General features: G+C 48.0%; 1 protein-coding gene across 4 annotated transcripts; it reads left to right on the top strand.

The window, feature by feature from the left end:
- The first annotated feature begins 48 nt into the window (after nucleotides 1–48).
- Nucleotides 49–17987, top strand: HTR1D (5-hydroxytryptamine receptor 1D). 4 transcript variants are annotated; one of them, XM_036229903.1, is made up of 3 exons: nucleotides 49–249; nucleotides 12929–13337; nucleotides 13542–17987. In XM_036229903.1, the coding sequence occupies exon 3, from the start codon at nucleotides 13569–13571 to the stop codon at nucleotides 14769–14771; it is 1203 nt and encodes a 400-aa protein (XP_036085796.1). In that variant the 5' UTR covers nucleotides 49–249; nucleotides 12929–13337; nucleotides 13542–13568; the 3' UTR covers nucleotides 14772–17987. The 4 variants fall into 4 exon arrangements, with proteins under 4 accessions (XP_036085796.1, XP_036085789.1, XP_036085791.1 ...); XM_036229896.1 differs by adding an exon at nucleotides 10180–10262 and having other exon boundaries at nucleotides 12929–17987; XM_036229898.1 differs by adding an exon at nucleotides 10154–10262 and having other exon boundaries at nucleotides 12929–17987.
- Nucleotides 17988–18820: the final 833 nt, after the last annotated feature.

The following is an 18820-nucleotide window of genomic DNA, read 5'->3' as shown; positions in this document are numbered from 1 at the left end:
CGGGAGGGAGCCCGGCGGGGGAGGCGCTGGGGGAGGGAGCGCGGAGCGCGGCTGGCGCGGGAAGGGGCGGAGGGAGTGCGGGAGCGCGAGGGCGCCGGCCTCGTATGGGCCCCGGGGTAGCCGGCGCCCGAAGCTCGGCGGGGGTCGCCGCGGCGATGAGGCGACCGCCGGCGGTGAGACGAAACGCGGCGCGCGGGAGCAGGAACCGGGAGGGCGAGCCGGGGGCCCGCACCTGCGCGGCTGGAGCGGGTAAGCGCGCGGAGTCGAGAGCCGCCCGGGGAGGGGCGCGCCGGGGCCCCTCCAGCCGCCGCGGCGGTCCGGAAGGAGCTGGGGCGCGGAGGGGGCGCCCGGGCTCGGGCCTGGCAACCCGGGGCGTCTCACCTCTGGGCGCCTTCGGACGGGAGGCGCGCGCGGGGAAGAGGGTCCCGGAGGACCAGCCCAGCCCCAGGGGAGCGTCCAGGGGCGCCGTCCGGAGCCCCAGGGTGGAGGGTGGGCCGAGGCAGCACCCGGAGGCGGCTACGGGGTTCCAGGTTCGCGTGCGGGGTGGCCCGCGCCGAAGCGAGATCTGGCAGGGCGGGGGGCGCACCCTCTGGGCCAGGGGCTGCGACTCCCCATCTTGGCCCCGCGCGGCCGAGGGCAAGCTGAGTGCTGCCCCCTACCGGCCAGGTCGGGGTGCGGCGCCGTGCGGGGCCGCCGCTTTCAGGAAGGGAGTTGGAAGCGCGTCCAGTGTCGGACCTCGGAGCTTCCAGATCCGAGGCTCAGCGCGCCCTGTCTTTGTGACCTTGGGCAGGTCACTGCACTCTTCGAACATAAGTTTATACGTCTGTCAAATGGAAGGGATGCTTCTCTCACCCTGCGGGATCCACGGAAATAAACGAGATGCCGAATGGATGCCTTTTTAAAAACCGTAAAGTTCTGTACAAATCCTAGCTAATCACATAATGTCAGAATTGGAAAGGTGCTAAGGAATCTGCTTTATTGGGAGAGTGGTAATAAATTTTGCCCAAGGTCACACTGCTTGTAAGAGAATACAAGACTAAAGTCCCTTGCCTCACCAGCTCTGGGGAAGCTCAAGGATTAAGATCTGGGGCTCTCAGTCAGACTGACTGGCTACATTAGCAAACCCGGCTTGGCTACTTACTAGCTGTATGACCTTGGGAAAGCCCTTAACCTCTTGAGCCTTGGTTTTCCTCCTCACAGGCTTGCCGTGCAAATCAAATGGGGTCATTGTTCAGAACAGCCCCTGGCCTCTAACAACAGCCCAGTCATTAGTGACCATCATCCCTCTGATTAGGAGCAGCACCCGCTCAGTCTCTTCCTTGGACTCGGACTGCAGTGTTTTCCGAGTGCACGTTGTGGGGCTGTGCTCTCCCCAGGGCTGCACAGACACTGGCCAGGGGCTCAGCCTTCCTCCCAAGGACATCAAGAGACCCTTTACTGACAGCAGCAAGCAAGACCTCTTGAGCAGCTGGGCATTCTCCAGTCTCTGGCCCTGTCCAGCTGGTGGGGAGAAATGGGTGGTCTTTGTCATGGAGGACCTAGAGGGCGGTACAGGAGGGAGGGGCCTGGCCAACTGGACATGACTGATAGAGCCCTAGGGTCCCCTCTCTTTCCCCTGGTGACTAGCACAGGGCTGGGAACAGAGAGGTGCTTTCTCAGAGTTTGTCAGTTACCTGGTGGATAAATAAGATGAGTACGCTGGTTCATCCCTTTTCTCCTAGGCCGCAGTTGGATGACTGTTCTTTTTGGCGACAGTGATGCAAATACATGCAGAAATACAGATTCTCAGAGCTGAGTTCCCAGAACCTCATTACAGAGATGGATCCCAGAGGGGCAGGGGGCTGCCCAGGTCACCAGTGTCCTCCAGGAAGCTGGATTCAGCAGACACTGTTCAGTCTTTAACTTTCTCAGCAGCAGCTGACACTGCTGACCCCTCTTTTCCTCTGCAAACACTCTCCTGTGGCTCCTGCAACTTAACGCTGTCCTAATTTGCCTCCTGCATCTCTGTTGTTTTTGCAGGTTCATCCTCCCTTCCACAGTCATTAGCTCCTCTGCTCTCCCAGGCCCGCCTCTCTTCTCCTAGTAGACACTCTCCCTGGGTGGTCTCATCCACCCATTAGCTTGCGTTACTGCCTCTATGCACTTGACCTCATAAATGTATGTATCTAGCTCAGAATTCTCTTTAGGCTGTGGACCCGTCTATTTATTGTCAGCCAGATATTGTTCTAGGCCACAGAGATATAGTGATGAGCTGGACAGAAAGTGATGGTTGGAGGTATGGGGAGATAAACAATAAATGAATAAGCAGGAAATATTTTTTTTCTTTTTTTAAAAAAGGGTGAAGTGCTAAAATGGCCATCAAGCAGGCTGATATGATCGATGATGAGAGCTAGTTTATGTTGACTGGTCAAAGCTTTGCCTTAAGGGGTGATATTGAAGGGGGGGCCAACTGGTAAGAGATGAGGTCAGAGAGGTGGCTGGTTGGGGATAGGAGCAGCTAATGTAGGCCATGGTGAGATTTTAGATTTTATTTGGATATGGGAGCTTTTGGGGAGTTTCAGACAAGAGAGAAGAAATACAGTTATTTCTTCAAGGTTCATCTGAGCCCTAGGAGAGGAGTTGGTTTATATTGATTGCAGCCTACTGTGCTCTGGGCACTGGGGTGGGAAGGATAGCTCTTCAAGGAGCTTCCAGCCACAGGCTGTAAGAGGCACAAACAAACCTGGAGTCAGGAGAGGGTTTAAAGGAGGGAGATTTTGCATTTGGTTGACCAGGGAAGGCTTCCTGGAGGAAGTGGCTTTTGAGGAGGGCCTCAGGGAACAGAGAGCAGAGTACAGTAGATATGTATGAAGGGAAATGGGAAAGATTGCTCTTCCAGGCAGAGGGCAGTCTGTCAGCCTGAACCAAGACGCAAGTGCCCCCAAATGTGTGTACAGAAGTCAGGGGAAAGAAGGTAGAACCTATAGGGGAGTGAGAGGTCAGGCCGAAGAAGAAGTCTGGGTTGTTCAGTGCAAAGCTCTGAACTTGGCCACTTACTTGCTGTGTGACCTTGAGCCAATTGCGTTACCCTTCTGAGCCTCAGCTTCCTTATTCATCCAAGGGAAGTAACTGGTTAAATGCTGAGTAAGAGAAGGAGAGAGGGAGAGGATTCCAAGTGTTGCGGATGGGTGAGTAAGAACAGGATAATGCCTCCCAAGGAGGAAACAGGAAGGACTGGTGTGGATGAGGGAGATGGTGACTCTACTGAGGTTGAGGTCCCTGTGGGACATCCGGAGGGATAAGCAAAGGACATTTGGGGCCAGAGGTGTCAGAGGTAAAACTGTCAGCATTCTTCTTTCATTCATTCTTTGAGTAGGTCGTTACCAAACCACTGTAAGTATTAAGTCCAAACATACATCTGTGAACAAAACCAGCTCTCTGCTCCAGGTATATAGCATCTCGTGGGGACAGAGCCCTTCAACATTGGACTGCAGGATAATGAGAGACACACCTGTAAATTACAAACATGAGGCACTAGTTAGACAGAGGAGGGAGGCTGATCCTACTTGGATGGAAGGAATAGACGTAATTCAGCTAAGGGGAGGCAGTTGAATTTGATCCTGAGGGTGAAGCTGAGGTTGAAGGGGTGGGCGAGGGGGGAGGATGCCCAACACAGAGGGCACTGGGCTTCATGACACATGACACACATGTCCCCTCTCCCTTCCAGAACTTAGCTCCTACAGAAAGACAGGCAGTCAGCAAGTGAGCCCAGTCGAAGGGAGTCCAGTGTCACATATGATAAGGAGACCAGTGGGGCGGGGAGGAAGAAGGGATCATTACCATTGCTAAGGTCCAGAGGAACCTTGAGAGGGTTGAAGGAGACAAGAGGAAGGGCATTCCAGGTAGAGGGAACAGCCTACGCAAAGGCTCAGAGGAGTGAGAGAACCACAGTGTTTCTGCAGGAGTAGGTCTCAGCCAAGCTGGAGGTAGGCTTTTTTTTTGCTGAATGCAGGTGAGCAGGAAGATGAGAAGAAAGAGCTGGACTGTGCAATCTCTGGATAGGTAAGCAATGGGAAATGAAGAAAAAGGATTTGGCCTGCCTGGAGGAAAGGCTTCTCCAAGCTTCAGTCCCTTGGAGAAGGTGTCATTGGCCCAATTCCTCTTCTCTTGCTGAGTCTATTTGTCCTCCAGTGCTCAGCGTCAAAGTCACTTTCAGAGGGGGATCTCAGGGTTGCAACAGGTTACGTGTCCCTCCTACTTTCCCAAGGATCCCTTTACACTCCTGTGTCCTCCTAATCTCGTCTGTGGTCCCAGGTTCCAGGAGGGTTTCCCCATGGCCACCATAAGTCTTCTACATCTGTGTCGCTCGTGCCAGTGCCTGGTAGGCTTTCAGTAAATAGCTGTTGACTAGGCTCAGAGAGGTTGAGAAACTTGCCCAAGGTCACAGAGCTAGTAAACAATCTCAGAGCTGGGAAGCAATCTCAGCGTACCTGACTCCAAAACTTGTGCTCCTAATCATGGTTGTATTGTGCCTTCCAGCAGGGAGAACAGATGGCGAATAGCGGGTTTGGATCTTGTAAACACACAAATTCCGTGTTTAATTTCGAGGAAATGAATTCCTGTTGTTAGTACCTTGTTTATCCAGTCTGGGGAAGACAGCCTCTCCTCTGTCATGGAAGTGGTTTCACTCATCAGCTCAAGTGCTCTCCAGGGACCCAGATGTGCAACATCTGGTGGGGAGGGGCAGGTTGAGCTCCAGGGCCAGGGGATACGGCCCTAAAAGCTACTTGCAGAGTGTGGTCTGCCCTCTCAGTCTGTAATACAGGATTCCACTCCTAGTGTGGAAACTCAGACAGGAAGTGTTTGTGTGTGGTGGGGCGGGAGGTGCCAAAAAGCTTATGGTGTGAAATAGGCGTGAGAGCCTCTGGATGCTTCTGTTCTTTGTCTCAAGTTCCCCCTGCAAACTGGAGGCAGTGGGAGGAGCACTGATGGGGGTCTGAAGGCTTGGTCTCTGCCTGTAACTCACTGTGTGACCTTAGGCCAGTGTCTTACTCTCTCTGGGCCTCTCTCCCTGTCAGCACCATGATGGTGTTGAACTAGATGATTCCTAAGAGTCCTTCCCACGCCTACATTCTGAGATCCCTCTTAAATCCTATTATCCCTCTTAAATGCTATTATCCCTTGCACAACTCAGCGTGGTCCATGGGAGCTTGTCCGAAATGCAGAATCTCAGGTCCTGCTCCAGACCCACAGAATCTGAACCTGCATTTTTCATAGGGTCCCTAGATAATGCTTGTGCCCATCATGTGTGAGAAGCTCTGCAGTAACCACATTCCCGCCTTCTCTTCGGGCTGTGCTGAGGGCCGAATGAAGATGTCTGTGCCCCCTCCCATCAGCAGAGAGAGGCCCTTCCAGATGTGAGTGATGGAGCCTGGCACACAACCGCCACCCAGCAAAGATGTTTTGAATGTGTGCAGCCATGCGTGCGGTGAATATTTGTAGAATGCAGAAGGGAGTGGAACGGACTTCACTCGGTACCTTTTATGAGTGGTGGAGCATGGAGTCCAGCAAGCCCAGGTTCCAGTCCTAGATCCACAGTGTCCTAGCTCTGAGGCCTCCGGCAAGCCATTTCTCTAAGCCTCAGTCCCCTCCCCTGGGCAATGGGAATAGTAATAATAATAATAATAATAATAATAATAATAATGGGACTGACTTTAGAGGGTCGTGGTCAGACTTACGTGAATTGATATAAGAGAAGCACTTAAAATAGTGCCTTGCACATAGTAAGCTCTTAAAAATGTTGGCCATTACTTTACAATTATTACTACGCCAGCCCCTGACCACTGTGTTGTCCCAACCCCTTTCCGCTGGATTGGGAGTTCCCTGAGGACAGAGTCCCAGGATGACCCCTAGGGGGCATTGTCACCCCTGCTTAGAATCGCTGGTTCTAGAGAAGCGCTCGCTATTCAAGAGATGTACAATACGAGCCACAAATATAATTTTAGATTTAAAAAATTTAGAGATAGCCATGTTAAACAAAGAAAAAGTGAAATTAATTTCGGTTGCATATTTTATTGACTCAGTATATCCAAAATATTACCATGTAACTGATATAAAAATGATTAACCAGATATTTTGGATTCTTTTTTGAGCTAAGCCTTTGAAACCCAGTGGTTCTTACACTTAACAGCACATCTCAGTAGCCACATTTTGGGCCTTCAATGGCCACAGGAGTGGCTATTCTAGAGTTTCTCAGCATTGGTTCTCAATCCTAGCTGTGCCACGCATCACCTGTGTGGCCTTGGGCTAGTCATTTTACTTCTCTGGATCTCAGTTTCTTCATCTGTAAAATGAGAGTACTAACTCTGCCCAAGTGGTAGCATTAGGGGCAGATGGCCAGGGTTTAGAACCCCTTTGTCCACTTTCCCACAGGCATAGCCTCTATTGGCAGTGACTAGTCCATGCTGAACCCAAAATTGAGGACCGAGGAAATACAGTCCTTCTTTTGGTAGGGGGAGGAGGAGGCAGCCTGGGGGAGCAGACGCGCTGAGCTGAGCTGGGAAGGACTTCGAACTTTGCTCCGTGGTCCCGGGCAAGTCACCCACCTCTTTGGGCATCAGTGATCTCAACTGATTAGACTGGATGACATCATCTGAAAAGTTCCTTCTAAATTATGTTTGCCAGGGAGGAACTGTTAATTATAATGAACTAGAATTTGTGAAGCATTTACTATATTACTATTGCTTTCTATTCAGCTCACTCAACGTAACTGCAGTTTGAGGTTGGAACTATTGCTTGTCCCCATTTTCCATAGGAAGAAACGGAGCTCAAAGAGCTTAAATGACAAGCCCAAGGGTCCCTTTTTGTCAGCAGAAGCGGTGCCTCAGGTTCTTAGGCACTTAACCAGTTTTTTTTGGGGTAAACCTTTTACAAAAAACAAAATTGCCCCAAACACTAGTGTACAGCCCCATGAATTTTCATAAAGTGAACACACCCAGCTCAAGAAACAGAACATGACTTGCACGCACAAGCCCCTGTCATGCTTCTCCCTCGTCACTGCATCTCATCCCCTCAAGGGTGACACCCTAGCTCGACTTCCATCCGTGCAGGTCTGTTTTGCCTGTTCTTGAACTTTACGAAGTTTGAATCACACCAATAATGTTGCGACGCTTCTGCTCAACTTTATGTGTGACGTTCGTCCGTGTGGTTGTGTGTAGCGGGGAGCTGGGGTTTATTCTCACTGGTGTATACTATTCTGTTGTATGAGTATGCCACCATTTGTTTATCCATTCTACTGTCGATGTCTGTTTTGGGTCGTTTTCAGTTTGGGGTTGTTAAATAGAGCTGCGATGAACAATTTTTTGCACAAGTCTTTCGGTGGGACATATGTACATGTTTTTGTTGGTTCCATAGCTGGGAGTGGAAATTTGAGGTCAGAGGTGTGGCTACTTTTTATTTTCTACAGTTTCTAGATTTTATAATTAGAGAAACTGAGGTAAAAGATGAACTTGCTCAAGATACTGATTAGATATCAGAACTTGCACTCAGATATATAGACAGATGGATAGACACGCGCACACACACACACACACACACACACGCACACACACACACGCCCATGTTAAAACTTCTCAGAGTTTTCACCACACATTTTATTTCGCCCTCAGTTCACCCCCAGGTGGTAGACCAGATACCCTGATTTTGCAGCGGAGGAAACAGAGGCGGTGGGGGGTCCCACACAGCAGTGAGAAAGACGCCATCACAGCTGTGGATGTGCTTTGTACAATAGAAAGTGCTCTTCAGATTTGTGGAGAATCATTTTCCCTTCCAGGGCTCACACGGCTTCCAGAGAAAGAACAGACAGACGCGAATTCCTCCATGGGGATTATTCTACTGCGACACATCTTTATCACAGAACCTTGGTTTTTTCTTCCAAAAGGATGAAGCTGGCTCTCGAGCATCCATGAAAACCATACATCCTCAAAGTTTTATGACTCACTTATTTAAAAGCAAGAGCCTTCAGAACAGGGAGGTGACTGATCTCCCTGGGTAGGAAGCCTTAGTTAAGATAAAAAAAAAAAAAAAAAAATTTAAAAACCCCCTGCCATGTGGCAGCCACTGTGCTGACATGTTTTCCCTCCTTCACTGAATCCACATCTTTCTCTCAGCAATTCTGAGAGAAAGATGCTCTTACCCCAATTTACAGATGAGAAAGAAAAGCCCAGAGGTGAAGCAACTTGCCTCGCTCCACAGTAGGGGCTGCTCGGTAGAAGAAAACTGAGAAACCTCTGCCTTGTGACTCTTTCTCAGGGCCTGTTGTGTCCGTTTGAACTGGCTCAATTGGGAAAAGTCCGATTTGGTACAAATGTGGTTTCCTGGGTCCAGTTGTCACTTGTGGACATCCAAGGACAGGCAGGAGTGTTACTGGGCCTGGCAGGCTCCATCTTCCTCCTCTCCTAGGGCAGGTGTTTTCCCCTCCCCCGCCTCTTCTTTTCTCTGTCTTTTCCATTCTCCTGCCTCTTTCTGCAGATCTGTTTGCTTTGTTTATTTATGGCCTTCCTGCTCCTCCCAAAACTTGCCCTGGTTTTGGTTATGGCTGTGGCCCAGCTTCAGCCTCAGGATTCTTAGCTTTCACGGGGCTCCCCTTCCGTCACCTATCTACCCAGCAGCTCCCAATCTCCATTCTAAATTTCTAAGAGAGAATCTGCCTGGCTCGTTTTGGGTCACATGTCCACCCTGGTCTAATCAGCTGTGCTCAGAGGTGGTCTGTGGAACAAGCTGAGATTAGGACCCAGGTCTGTCTGTCTGCTTTCCCCTCCTCCATCCTTCTGCAGGATGCTAGAGCTGGGGGTGCATGGCATGGCATGGGTGGAGTCCTTGTGATCTGGACTCCAAGGGAGACACTGCTGGGCTGGGGAGAAGCTCAGGGAAGTCTGTGCTGCTGCTGTGATGGCCCACAGGAGTGTGTGGTGGGCAGGGGAGAAGCTCCCTGGTGTTGCTGACAGTGACACTTTGTTTCTGGTGTGAGAAGGACCCTTGTTGTCTGGAGACCGGACTATGGTTGGACACATCATAGAAGAGAAACCAGATAAGTCATCATTGACTACATTGGGTATTTGGATCCCTGATCTTACCGGTTCTCCCCAAATTCCTGTGAAGTATGGATGAGCATCTCCATCACAGAGGCTGAACAGGCCCAGAGAGCTTGAGTGACTTGCCCAGTGGCCACAGTGAGAAGGCGGGGCAGTGGAGATGAGGACCTGGCCTTCCTGACTTAAAGCGTTTGCTTTTGGCCACTGTTCTTTGTTGGTACATTTATTCAGGACTCTACAGTTTACAGCATGTCACATACATGACCTTACTGGAACTAGTAAACATTCCTTTGGGGCAACATAGCCATGTTTGTGTTCCCATTTTACCAAGGAAGAAACTGATGGTCAAAGAGAAGTTGTGACTTGCCCTTGACTACCGTGCTGGTCAGTGGCAGCACTGGGACCAGAACCTAGATCTTCAAGACTCAAATGTCTCGATAGGTATTAATATATCAAAATGTATCCGTGTTATTGCTGATAGTGTGGTTCTCTCTCTTTTTTTTTTTATGATACACAAAATAGATTGTTTAAGAAAAACGACAAATATATCTTCCCTACAAAAGAGACCGTGTGTGAATGTGTACATATATATGACATACATACAGATGAAAGCATAATAAACGTCCACATACCTACCACCACCTTAAAAACCCCTCAGCAATTACATCCCCACATCCTTTCTTCTCCAGGTGTAATTTTATATTTGACATTTCCTTGCTTTTCCTTATGGCGTTGCCACGTGTATTTCTATCCCTAAACAGTTTGTTTCTTCTCACATGTTTTCGACTTTGGCATCCGGTGTCGTTTGTGAGAACGCGCGCAGCTTGGGTTGACTCAGTTTTGCTTCTCGGTAGCGCCTCATCGTAGGCATGTGCCGCATTCCGCGGTTGACGGATGTTTGGGTAGTTTCTCACTGTTTGCTGTTACAGTCGGTGCTGCCGTGACCATTCATGCTGCTGTCTGCTGGGGAACGCATCCAAGAATGTCTGTGATGCATACCTGGGAGTGAAATGACTGGGTCGTGAGGTAGTCTTTACATCTTTAGCTTCATGTGATAATAATACCGAATTGTTTGTTAACAGGGTTTCTCCTGTTTATATTCTCCTAGTGGCAGGTGACAATTCCTGTTGCTCTACACCCTCGCCAAATGACATGACATGATCAGCTTTAAAAGGTGGACTCATCTGCTGGGTGAGAATGGTCTCTCGTTGTTGTTTTAATTTGCATTTTTTATTTCATTTGAAGTGCGATGAGGGGAAAGGGAGTTGAGTATAGAGCTACACAGTCTGTACCTCCAAAGGTAACTGGGCCATGGGAAGTCCCCCAGCTTTGTTCAGGATGGGAAGGCCAGCAGGCAGGAGAGAAGGGAGGTGGCCTCAGGATCGTATAGCTTCCCGCAGAGCTACAGCCCAGTATTCCCGACAGAGGCAATCCATCCTGTCCTTCTTCCCAAGATGTCACCCACCAACCTCTCAGACCTTTCTGAGCCCACGCCTTTTGCTGGAATGAGGTCACTGGAATGCCTGGAACCCAAGGAGTGACCGCATGAGTTTGTGGGGCAAGCACACCAGCCTCCTGTGAGAAATGAGGCGCCTCACTCACCCAGACTGTCTGTCTGGAAGGAAGAAAATTCCAAACAGGCCGACCCAACTTCGCATTTTTCATGTGGAGTCTTTAGCCAGGGGCTTTTGGGGTGGAGCAGCAGGGCTCATATTCTCACTTATCGCCATGAGACCCGAAACCGGCTTCACTCCTGAAAGCACATGTGCCCTAAGGCTTTTCTTCCTGAATTGAAGCAGTGTGGAGAAGAATGGGAATTTGGAGAGCTGGCTCTGGACCCAGTTTTTCCACTTCCACCTGGGTGACCTTGAGCAGGTGACATCACCTCCCTGAGCACTGGTTAGCTCATTTGTAAATAGAGGCCATGTCCACTTCACAGATCGGGTGACTCTTAGCCCAAGGGCTAACAGTGTCTAGAACATACCAAGAGCCCCATGAAAGAGATTCTAATAATATCCTTTAAATTTGGAAATATTTTTGAGCAGGTGGCTTAAGATTGGTTTTCTGAAGTTGAGGCTGTTTCCTTCCTCTAGGCAGATATTTTTAAAAGATGAAGCACCTACAGTTTGGGGAGTGGGAGGAAAACTACCACATTGCAGATTTTTACTTCTTAATATCAGTCAACAGACATAGATTGAACCTTCCCAACAAAGCCTGGAGCCAAGCCGTGGGGACAGGGAGTAAGATGACAATGATTCTTGACGCTTCTTAGCATCTTACTGTATTTCAAAGCTGGCCTTGCTGGGAGCTATAGAAGGTCCACACCAGCCCTGGGAGGCAGGTGGGGTGGCTACTGTTTTGGGGAAGAAATCTGAGACTCAGAAAGTGTAAGGGACTTGCCCAAGGTTGTATAAGAAGGCTGGGCTAGAACAGGAATTCCTGCCGGATTGCCCCAGTGGTCTAAATCAAGCTGCCCCCTGTGCCCTGCTCCTCCCACCCTTGGCACCAGCCACCTCCTGGTCCTCATTGGTGGTCTCTTAGCTGTCCTCTGACTATGTCTCGCACTTTCTGACCTCTGGGCCTTTGCTCTTGCCTTTCTAGCCACCAGGATTGCCATACCTCCCAACTCTGACTACTGAAACCCTTCTCCTTAAGGCAGCCAACCAGTGAAACACTATGCATCCCTTAAGAATGATGTTGTGGGGGTGACTGATGGAACATTGTTCAAAATATGTTAAGTTGGAAAACATACAAACTACAAAATAAATGCATGCGTAATTATAAAGATCACATTTTAAAAGTGTGTGTGTGTGTGTTGCCTGGCTAGCTCCATTGCAGGGTCTTTGAAGCTACTTGTCTGCTCAGGGCCATGAATGCTCTCAGGGTAGAACCTGTTGGTTAAGTTGACTTGGAAGAAATGAAATGAAGTGTGAGGATTCCTGGTGGAGTTGCAGCATTCCATACGAGGCAGGGGGAGAGATGCAGTGGGGGTGTGGATGGAGATAAGGGGTCTTGGCATTCTTCTTGCCAACTCCATACACCCAGATGGTGCCTGCCAGGCCCCACAGACTTCAGCTGGGGTCGTGCCAGAGATGGGCCTGCACTGACTAGCCTCTTGGTCTGCCTCACTCTGCTCACCATCCCAAGGTCTCCATGCCCAAAGAATCCCGGGCCTTGCGCATGTACCAGATACTGAAACCCAGATTCAAGGCTGAAAAGGAAAAGAAAATGAGTCTTCAGGATTTTCTTGTGACTAAATTTCCAGTTTCCATTTGGAAAGCTGAATGTATTTTCTGAATTTGAACTTTTACCATGAAAAATGCTTAGGGTTTTAATTTCTTTGCTTAATAAAAAGGTGTTTTGTTTTTTGTTTGTTTTCGTTTTAAGAGTCATGGGCGCTCACTCTAGGAAATTTGAAAATGTCGTATGACTAGAAATACATATACCCCAATTCCTAGAGAAATGTGCCTTAAAAATTTGGTACTTCCCTGGTGACCCTACTTTTTGCTTCTGTGCACAGAGTTACTTTGTTTAGTTTCCATTGTTGCCGAATAAACAGAGGGGTGATTTCTGATTCACAATTTACAGAGCTGATATTATGTACCTGTTAGAGGCCTGTGATGCTTGCAACAGCTATGACACTTTGCGCCCTCTGGGAATTGTGGGGGTGGGGCACATTGCCCTCCCAGTATTCTCCTGACACTTCCCAGGATGCCAGTTTCACTGCATCCCTGCCAGCACTAAGTAGTATTCTTTTAGTTAATCTATAAATGTATGTAATCTTATAGTTCATCTCAAGTGTCTAAATAGTCCTTCCAGAACCTAACTCTTTACTTTTTTTCTTTTTAAAACCCCAGAGCTCTGAACATGTGCCCTTCTTGATGAACCCACGGTGATGGAATTGTTTTGCTTTCTCCCAGCTCATGCATTCTTCAAGTCTCAGTAACTGGAATGTTTTGTCTGTTCAGACTCAAAAGGATCAGTGGGACAGGAACCCAAGTTAAGTACCTCGATGTGTCAAGATGAACCTGGGAAAGCTGTGAGCTGTTGACTGGACTTCCTCTCTGAATCAGCCGGTATTTCTTGTTGTCTCTAGTTTTAAAAGCTCCCCAGAGGCAACCTGAAATCCCCAATCTTTTCAGAATAGGATGGGGGAAATTCTAAAGTCCTCATTAAACACATTTAGCTCGCAAGCTTTGGAAGGAGCCAAAATGCCAGAGGCAAGAATCCCAGGGCATTGCCTACGCTGAGCTGACTGGTATCCTGGTAAGTGTCTAACTAACAAATTCAGCATGTGTCTGGTGGGTTTGACCATTTGCTGGGCAAAGTTCCAGAACAGTGAGACATCCTGGGATTCATCTGGTTTAGGAAAGACCTTCACTACCAGCTGGTAGTCCCCTCAATGCTCTTTAAATAGTTAAGTCTTAAGGTCTTTTCACTGTGGTCTGTTCTGATCAATGGCCCCACCAGTGCAAAACAGAAGGATGACCCTGTTCAATGAGCCAGACCACTGTGAAAGAAGGAGCCGCGTTTGTGGGAGTCTGCGGGAAGAGAGAGCCACCTAGAATGTCCCCGCCAAACCAGTCAGTGGAAGGCCTTCTCCAGGAGGTCTCCAACAGATCTCTGAATGCAACAGAATCTTCAGAAGCTTGGGATCCAGGGACCCTCCGGGCCCTCAAGATTTCTCTTGCTGTGGTCCTTTCCATCATCACACTGGCCACAGTCCTTTCCAACGCCTTCGTGCTTACTACCATCTTCCTGACCAGAAAGCTCCACACCCCGGCCAACTATCTCATTGGCTCCCTGGCCGTGACAGACCTCTTAGTTTCCATCTTGGTCATGCCCATCAGCATCGTGTATACCATCACCCACACCTGGAGCTTTGGCCAAATCCTGTGTGACATCTGGCTGTCTTCCGACATCACATGCTGCACGGCCTCCATCCTGCATCTCTGTGTCATTGCTCTGGACAGGTACTGGGCCATCACTGATGCCCTGGAGTACAGCAAACGCCGGACAGCAGGCCACGCGGCCGCCATGATCGCCATCGTCTGGGCCATCTCCATCTGCATCTCCATCCCACCGCTCTTCTGGCGGCAGGCCAAAGCCCATGAAGAGATGTCGGACTGCCTGGTGAACACTTCTCAGATCTCCTACACCATCTACTCCACATGTGGAGCTTTCTACATCCCGTCCGTGCTGCTCATCATCCTCTATGGCCGGATCTACGTGGCTGCCCGGAACCGCATCCTGAACCCGCCATCACTCTATGGGAAGCGCTTCACCACAGCCCAGCTCATCGCGGGCTCTGCGGGGTCCTCGCTCTGCTCTCTCAACCCCAGCCTTCACGAGGGGCACTCTCATTCTGCCGGCTCCGCCCTCTTTTTCAACCATGTGAAAGTCAAGCTTGCCGATAGTGTCCTGGAGCGCAAGAGGATTTCCGCGGCTCGAGAAAGGAAAGCCACTAAAACCTTGGGAGTCATTCTGGGGGCCTTTATCATCTGCTGGCTGCCCTTCTTTGTTGCATCTCTGGTCCTCCCCATCTGCCGGGACTCCTGCTGGATCCACCCGGCCCTTTTTGACTTTTTCACTTGGCTGGGCTATTTAAACTCCCTCATTAATCCAATAATCTATACTGTGTTTAACGAAGAGTTTCGGCAAGCGTTTCAGAAAGTTGTCCATTTCCGGAAAGCCACCTAGTCTTACCTGGTGGCGGCTCTTGTTATCTTTTGTGTCCTGTAACCCAATTGGAATTGTCTTTTTTATTTTTCCTAAGATTTGGGTTAATCCTGATATTTTGGGTTTTGGTTCAATCAATTGAATTATGTTCTTTTTCCTATTGCCTTCTTGACTTCTGAGCCACCAAAAGCTGGGCAGCTGTGTGAAAGGAGACAAACCTGAAGATCTCACTTAGCATAATATTTTCATGGTTCATCCACGTCGAAAGAAATGTGACCCAAAGGATTTCCCATAGATGCAATTCGGGTGGATAGTTTTCTATCTCTGTAGGAAGACCCCAGGCTCAAAAGGGAGGCTTTCTGGTCTACCTAAGTTTTGTATGCTGCCCAAAGGAGGGTAGATGAGATTAATGACCTGAGTTGAAAGAGAATTTGGAGTCAAGACGGAGGAGTCTCCATTCTATGTGGCACCTTGGTTGGAGAATTATGCCCAGGGATTTCTTCCACTGAGACCTCCTTAGATTGACTCTCTCCCGGTTGTTCCTTCGAGGTGACAACAATATAGAATGATAGAGATTCAGAAACTGGGGCAGGGGTGCGGGAGCGTTGGAACCAGATCAACTACCCTGTACCTTCTCCAATATCTCTGCACCCTCTTAATGTTCTGAAGCTGAAACCCACACTGAAGTAGATTGACAGGCTCTGGACCCACCGAGCTTTGAGTGGCACGCCATTCGGATTTTTTTTTTTCCTGAATTATTTTTTTAACATCCTATTTTCATTAGAAATCTGAAGATGTTGAATCTTGTCAAATAAAAAGCATGAGACATCATGATCACTAAAGTGAGTAATTTTCTGCCTCTTCCTGGGTGTGGAAACCTTTCGATTCAATTGAGTCTCCAGCATTTATTGAACACCCACCACATGCCAGGCCCTGTGCCACAGTCCTCGTATTCGTTATCTCGTGAGAGCCTCCTAACAATGAAAGTCAGTAAAATGTGATGGGCCGAGGACCTGATACCTCAGTTCAAGTCCAAATACTACCAATTTCTAGCTGGGTGACCTTAGACAAATTTCTTACTCCCTCTTTGCCTCAGTTTCCTCAGTCGTAAAATGGGGATAATAATAGGTATGTGATTATAGATTTTAATACAGAGCTTGACACTAGAGCTCTTATCACTTTAGAGTTATAGGAACTGACCTACCACTGGTTAAGCACTATAAAAATAGTAGCTACTATTTGAGTATCTGCAATGCTCCTTGCATAGAAATTCTCGTTTGCTCTTCATCCTCATTTTAGAGATGCAGTAAAGAAACTTTCCTACAGTTAGGGAAAGTTTCATAAAGAGGTGACACTTGGCAGACTTCCTAAAGATGAGCCCTTGTGGGATGGGAGGCAGAGGAAGGGGAGTGTGATGAGGCCTCTTGGGGGAAATTGGACAGAGCAACAAAAGGCAGGGAAGGAAGGTCACACTCGGTGGAGAAAAGAGTAGAAACAGAGCCTGGCAGGCCTGAAATGCTCAGTGGGGGTCTCTGGGCACAAGGAGAAGGAGAGCCAGGAATACGGGCTATCAGGAATGGAGGGAGAAAGGATATCAAGATCAAGATTGAGTACTCAGAGCAGTCTTGTTCTGAACTTGAAGTCTCTGCCAAACATCTCACAGAGTGGTCCCTGGATTAGAATTTCCCAGGGAGTTTATTAACATTGGATTCTTGGTCCTCAACTCAGACCCACTAAATTAGAAGCTCTGAGCAATGAGGCTCAGGAATCTGCATTTTAAATAAGCCTTGCTCCCACTTCCTGCATTAGGCGACTTCTGTGCTTCTAAAGTTTAGGAACCACCATATTAGTATCTTACTCTCCCTGTGAGGCCCCGCCCTGATCTCAGAGATACCTCTCAGCATTGCTCTCCTCTGTACTTGGCTTGCCGCTTTCTACCTTCCTTTAAATCTGTGTTTTTATCTTCTCCATCTTGCTTTGGGCTACCTTCCTGATCTGGGAAAGATCAGGGATTCAGAGAGCAGACAGGGAACTATGTTCAGTGTGTCTCAGTGGTTTAAGGGCAGGGGCTTTGAAGTCAAACACCCAGTTCTACCATTTATCAGCTGTATTACCTCAGGCTAGTTATCTAACCTCTCTGTGCTCCAGTTTCTTCGTCCGTTAAATGGGATTGTCAGTAACTAAATCATAAAAGTTTGTGGGGAATAAATGAGGTAATGATTGTAAAATGCTTCACACAGTGCCTGGCATATAAGTGTTTAGTAAAATGCCATCTGTTAACTGAGAGCTTTGAGCCAATTACACAAGAAGCTCAAATGCCACCTCCTCAGAGGCCTTCCCTGATTAACTAGAAACGAAGATTGGTAAACCTTTTGTAAATAGCTTTATCGAAATAAAATTCATATACCATACAACCTATTTAAAATATGCAATTCAACGCTTTTTAGTACATCCATAGAACTGTGTAACCATCATCACAACCAATTTTCATCACCCCCAAAAGAAACCCTGCACCCTATAGCCATCACTCCCCAGCCTCCCTAGGCCTAGACAATCACTGATCTATTTTGTCTCTGTATAGATGGTCTATTCTGGATATTTCATGCAAATGGAATCATACAATATGTGGTCCTTTGTGGCTGGCTTCTTTTATTTAGCATAATGTTGTCACGATTTATCCATATTGTAGCATATATCGCTTTTGCGTTTCTTTTTGCCAGATAATATTTTGTCGTATGTCTTTACCACATTTTATTTATTCATATATCTCTTGGTGGACATGTTATTTGTTTATCTGTTGATGGACATTTGGGTTGTTTCCACTTTGGGCTACCATGAATAATGCCGCCATACAGATTCTTATACAAGTTTTATGTGGACATATGTTTTCATTTATCTTGGGTACATACCTAGGAATGGAATTGCTGGGTTATATGGTAATTCTATGTTTACCCTTTTGGGGAACTGCCAGACTGTTTTCCAAAGTGGCTGCACCATTTTACATTCCCAATCTGTCTACATCCTCACTGGTACTCGTTACTGTCTGTCTTTTTGATTATAACCATTCTAGTGAGTATGAAATGGTATCTCATTGTGACAGCAAACTTTTATTTAAGGGCCAGCTAGTAAATATTTTCAGCTTTGCGGGTCATGTCATCTCTGTTGTATTTATTCAACTCTACCACTGTAGCGTGAAAGCAGCCGTAGACAATATGTCAATAAATGAGCTTGGCCGTATTCTGATAAAATTTTATTCACTAAACTAGGTGGCAGTTTGCAGGCTGTAGTTCGCAGGCCTCTGATCTAGAAGAGTGGCCACCCCTCCCCTCTCCTTCCTGTATCCCTAGCCATTCTCTGTCCCCTTGTCTGGCTTTATTTTTTAAATTATACTTATTAATGATGATGACATATATGTATTAGTTCTTGCTTATGATCTCTCTTCCACCCCTACAGTGTCAGCTTCTTGAGGGTGAGGATCTTTTTCGTTAAGTTCACCATTTGCTTTCCAGCACACCACAGTGCCTGGCACATAGGAGATGCTCAATAAATATTCATTTGAATGAATGAATGAATGAATGAATGAAACACCACTTCCAGGTTTACAAATGACCAATACTCAATGTCTTTGTCTTTAAAGTCTCAAGAGACAGTGACTGGCCCTAGGGCTGGAACCTCACAAATCATGAGATTTGGTGTCAGGCAGACCCTAAGTCAGACTCAGGGCAGTTCTGTCCTGAGTGTAGCTGAGGCGAGAGGTGAGTGAGGATGCTGGGTGACCCCAGTGTCCCCAACGACCGTGGCTGGGACTGACCCCTAAGCCTGCACTCAGCCCAGCCACTGTCACTCTGCTCAGTTGCCCCCTTCTTCACAGTCTCTATATAGTGACAAAGGACAGGCTAGCTTCAGAGAAAGAGCAGCTGTGTTCTGGTCTTTGCTATTATGGCCTGAAAGCTGCCCATTTGGATATCATACCCAAAGAAACGCACACTAATTAGGTCGCATGAAGGTCAAATTAAAAATAAACTTGGTTCCTAGGACCACAGAGGAAGGCTGTATTTAGGGCCATTCTC

The sequence above is a fragment of the Rousettus aegyptiacus genome, unplaced genomic scaffold, assembly GCF_014176215.1.
Source record: "Rousettus aegyptiacus isolate mRouAeg1 unplaced genomic scaffold, mRouAeg1.p scaffold_m13_p_1, whole genome shotgun sequence".
NCBI lineage: Eukaryota > Metazoa > Chordata > Mammalia > Chiroptera > Pteropodidae > Rousettus > Rousettus aegyptiacus.
This window is presented reverse-complemented; position numbering and strand designations above follow the sequence as displayed.

Excerpts from the sequence above, each read along its gene's own strand:
- HTR1D (XM_036229903.1), top strand. The coding sequence starts at position 13,569 with ATGAGCCAGACCACTGTGAAAGAAGGAGCCGCGTTTGTGGGAGTCTGC.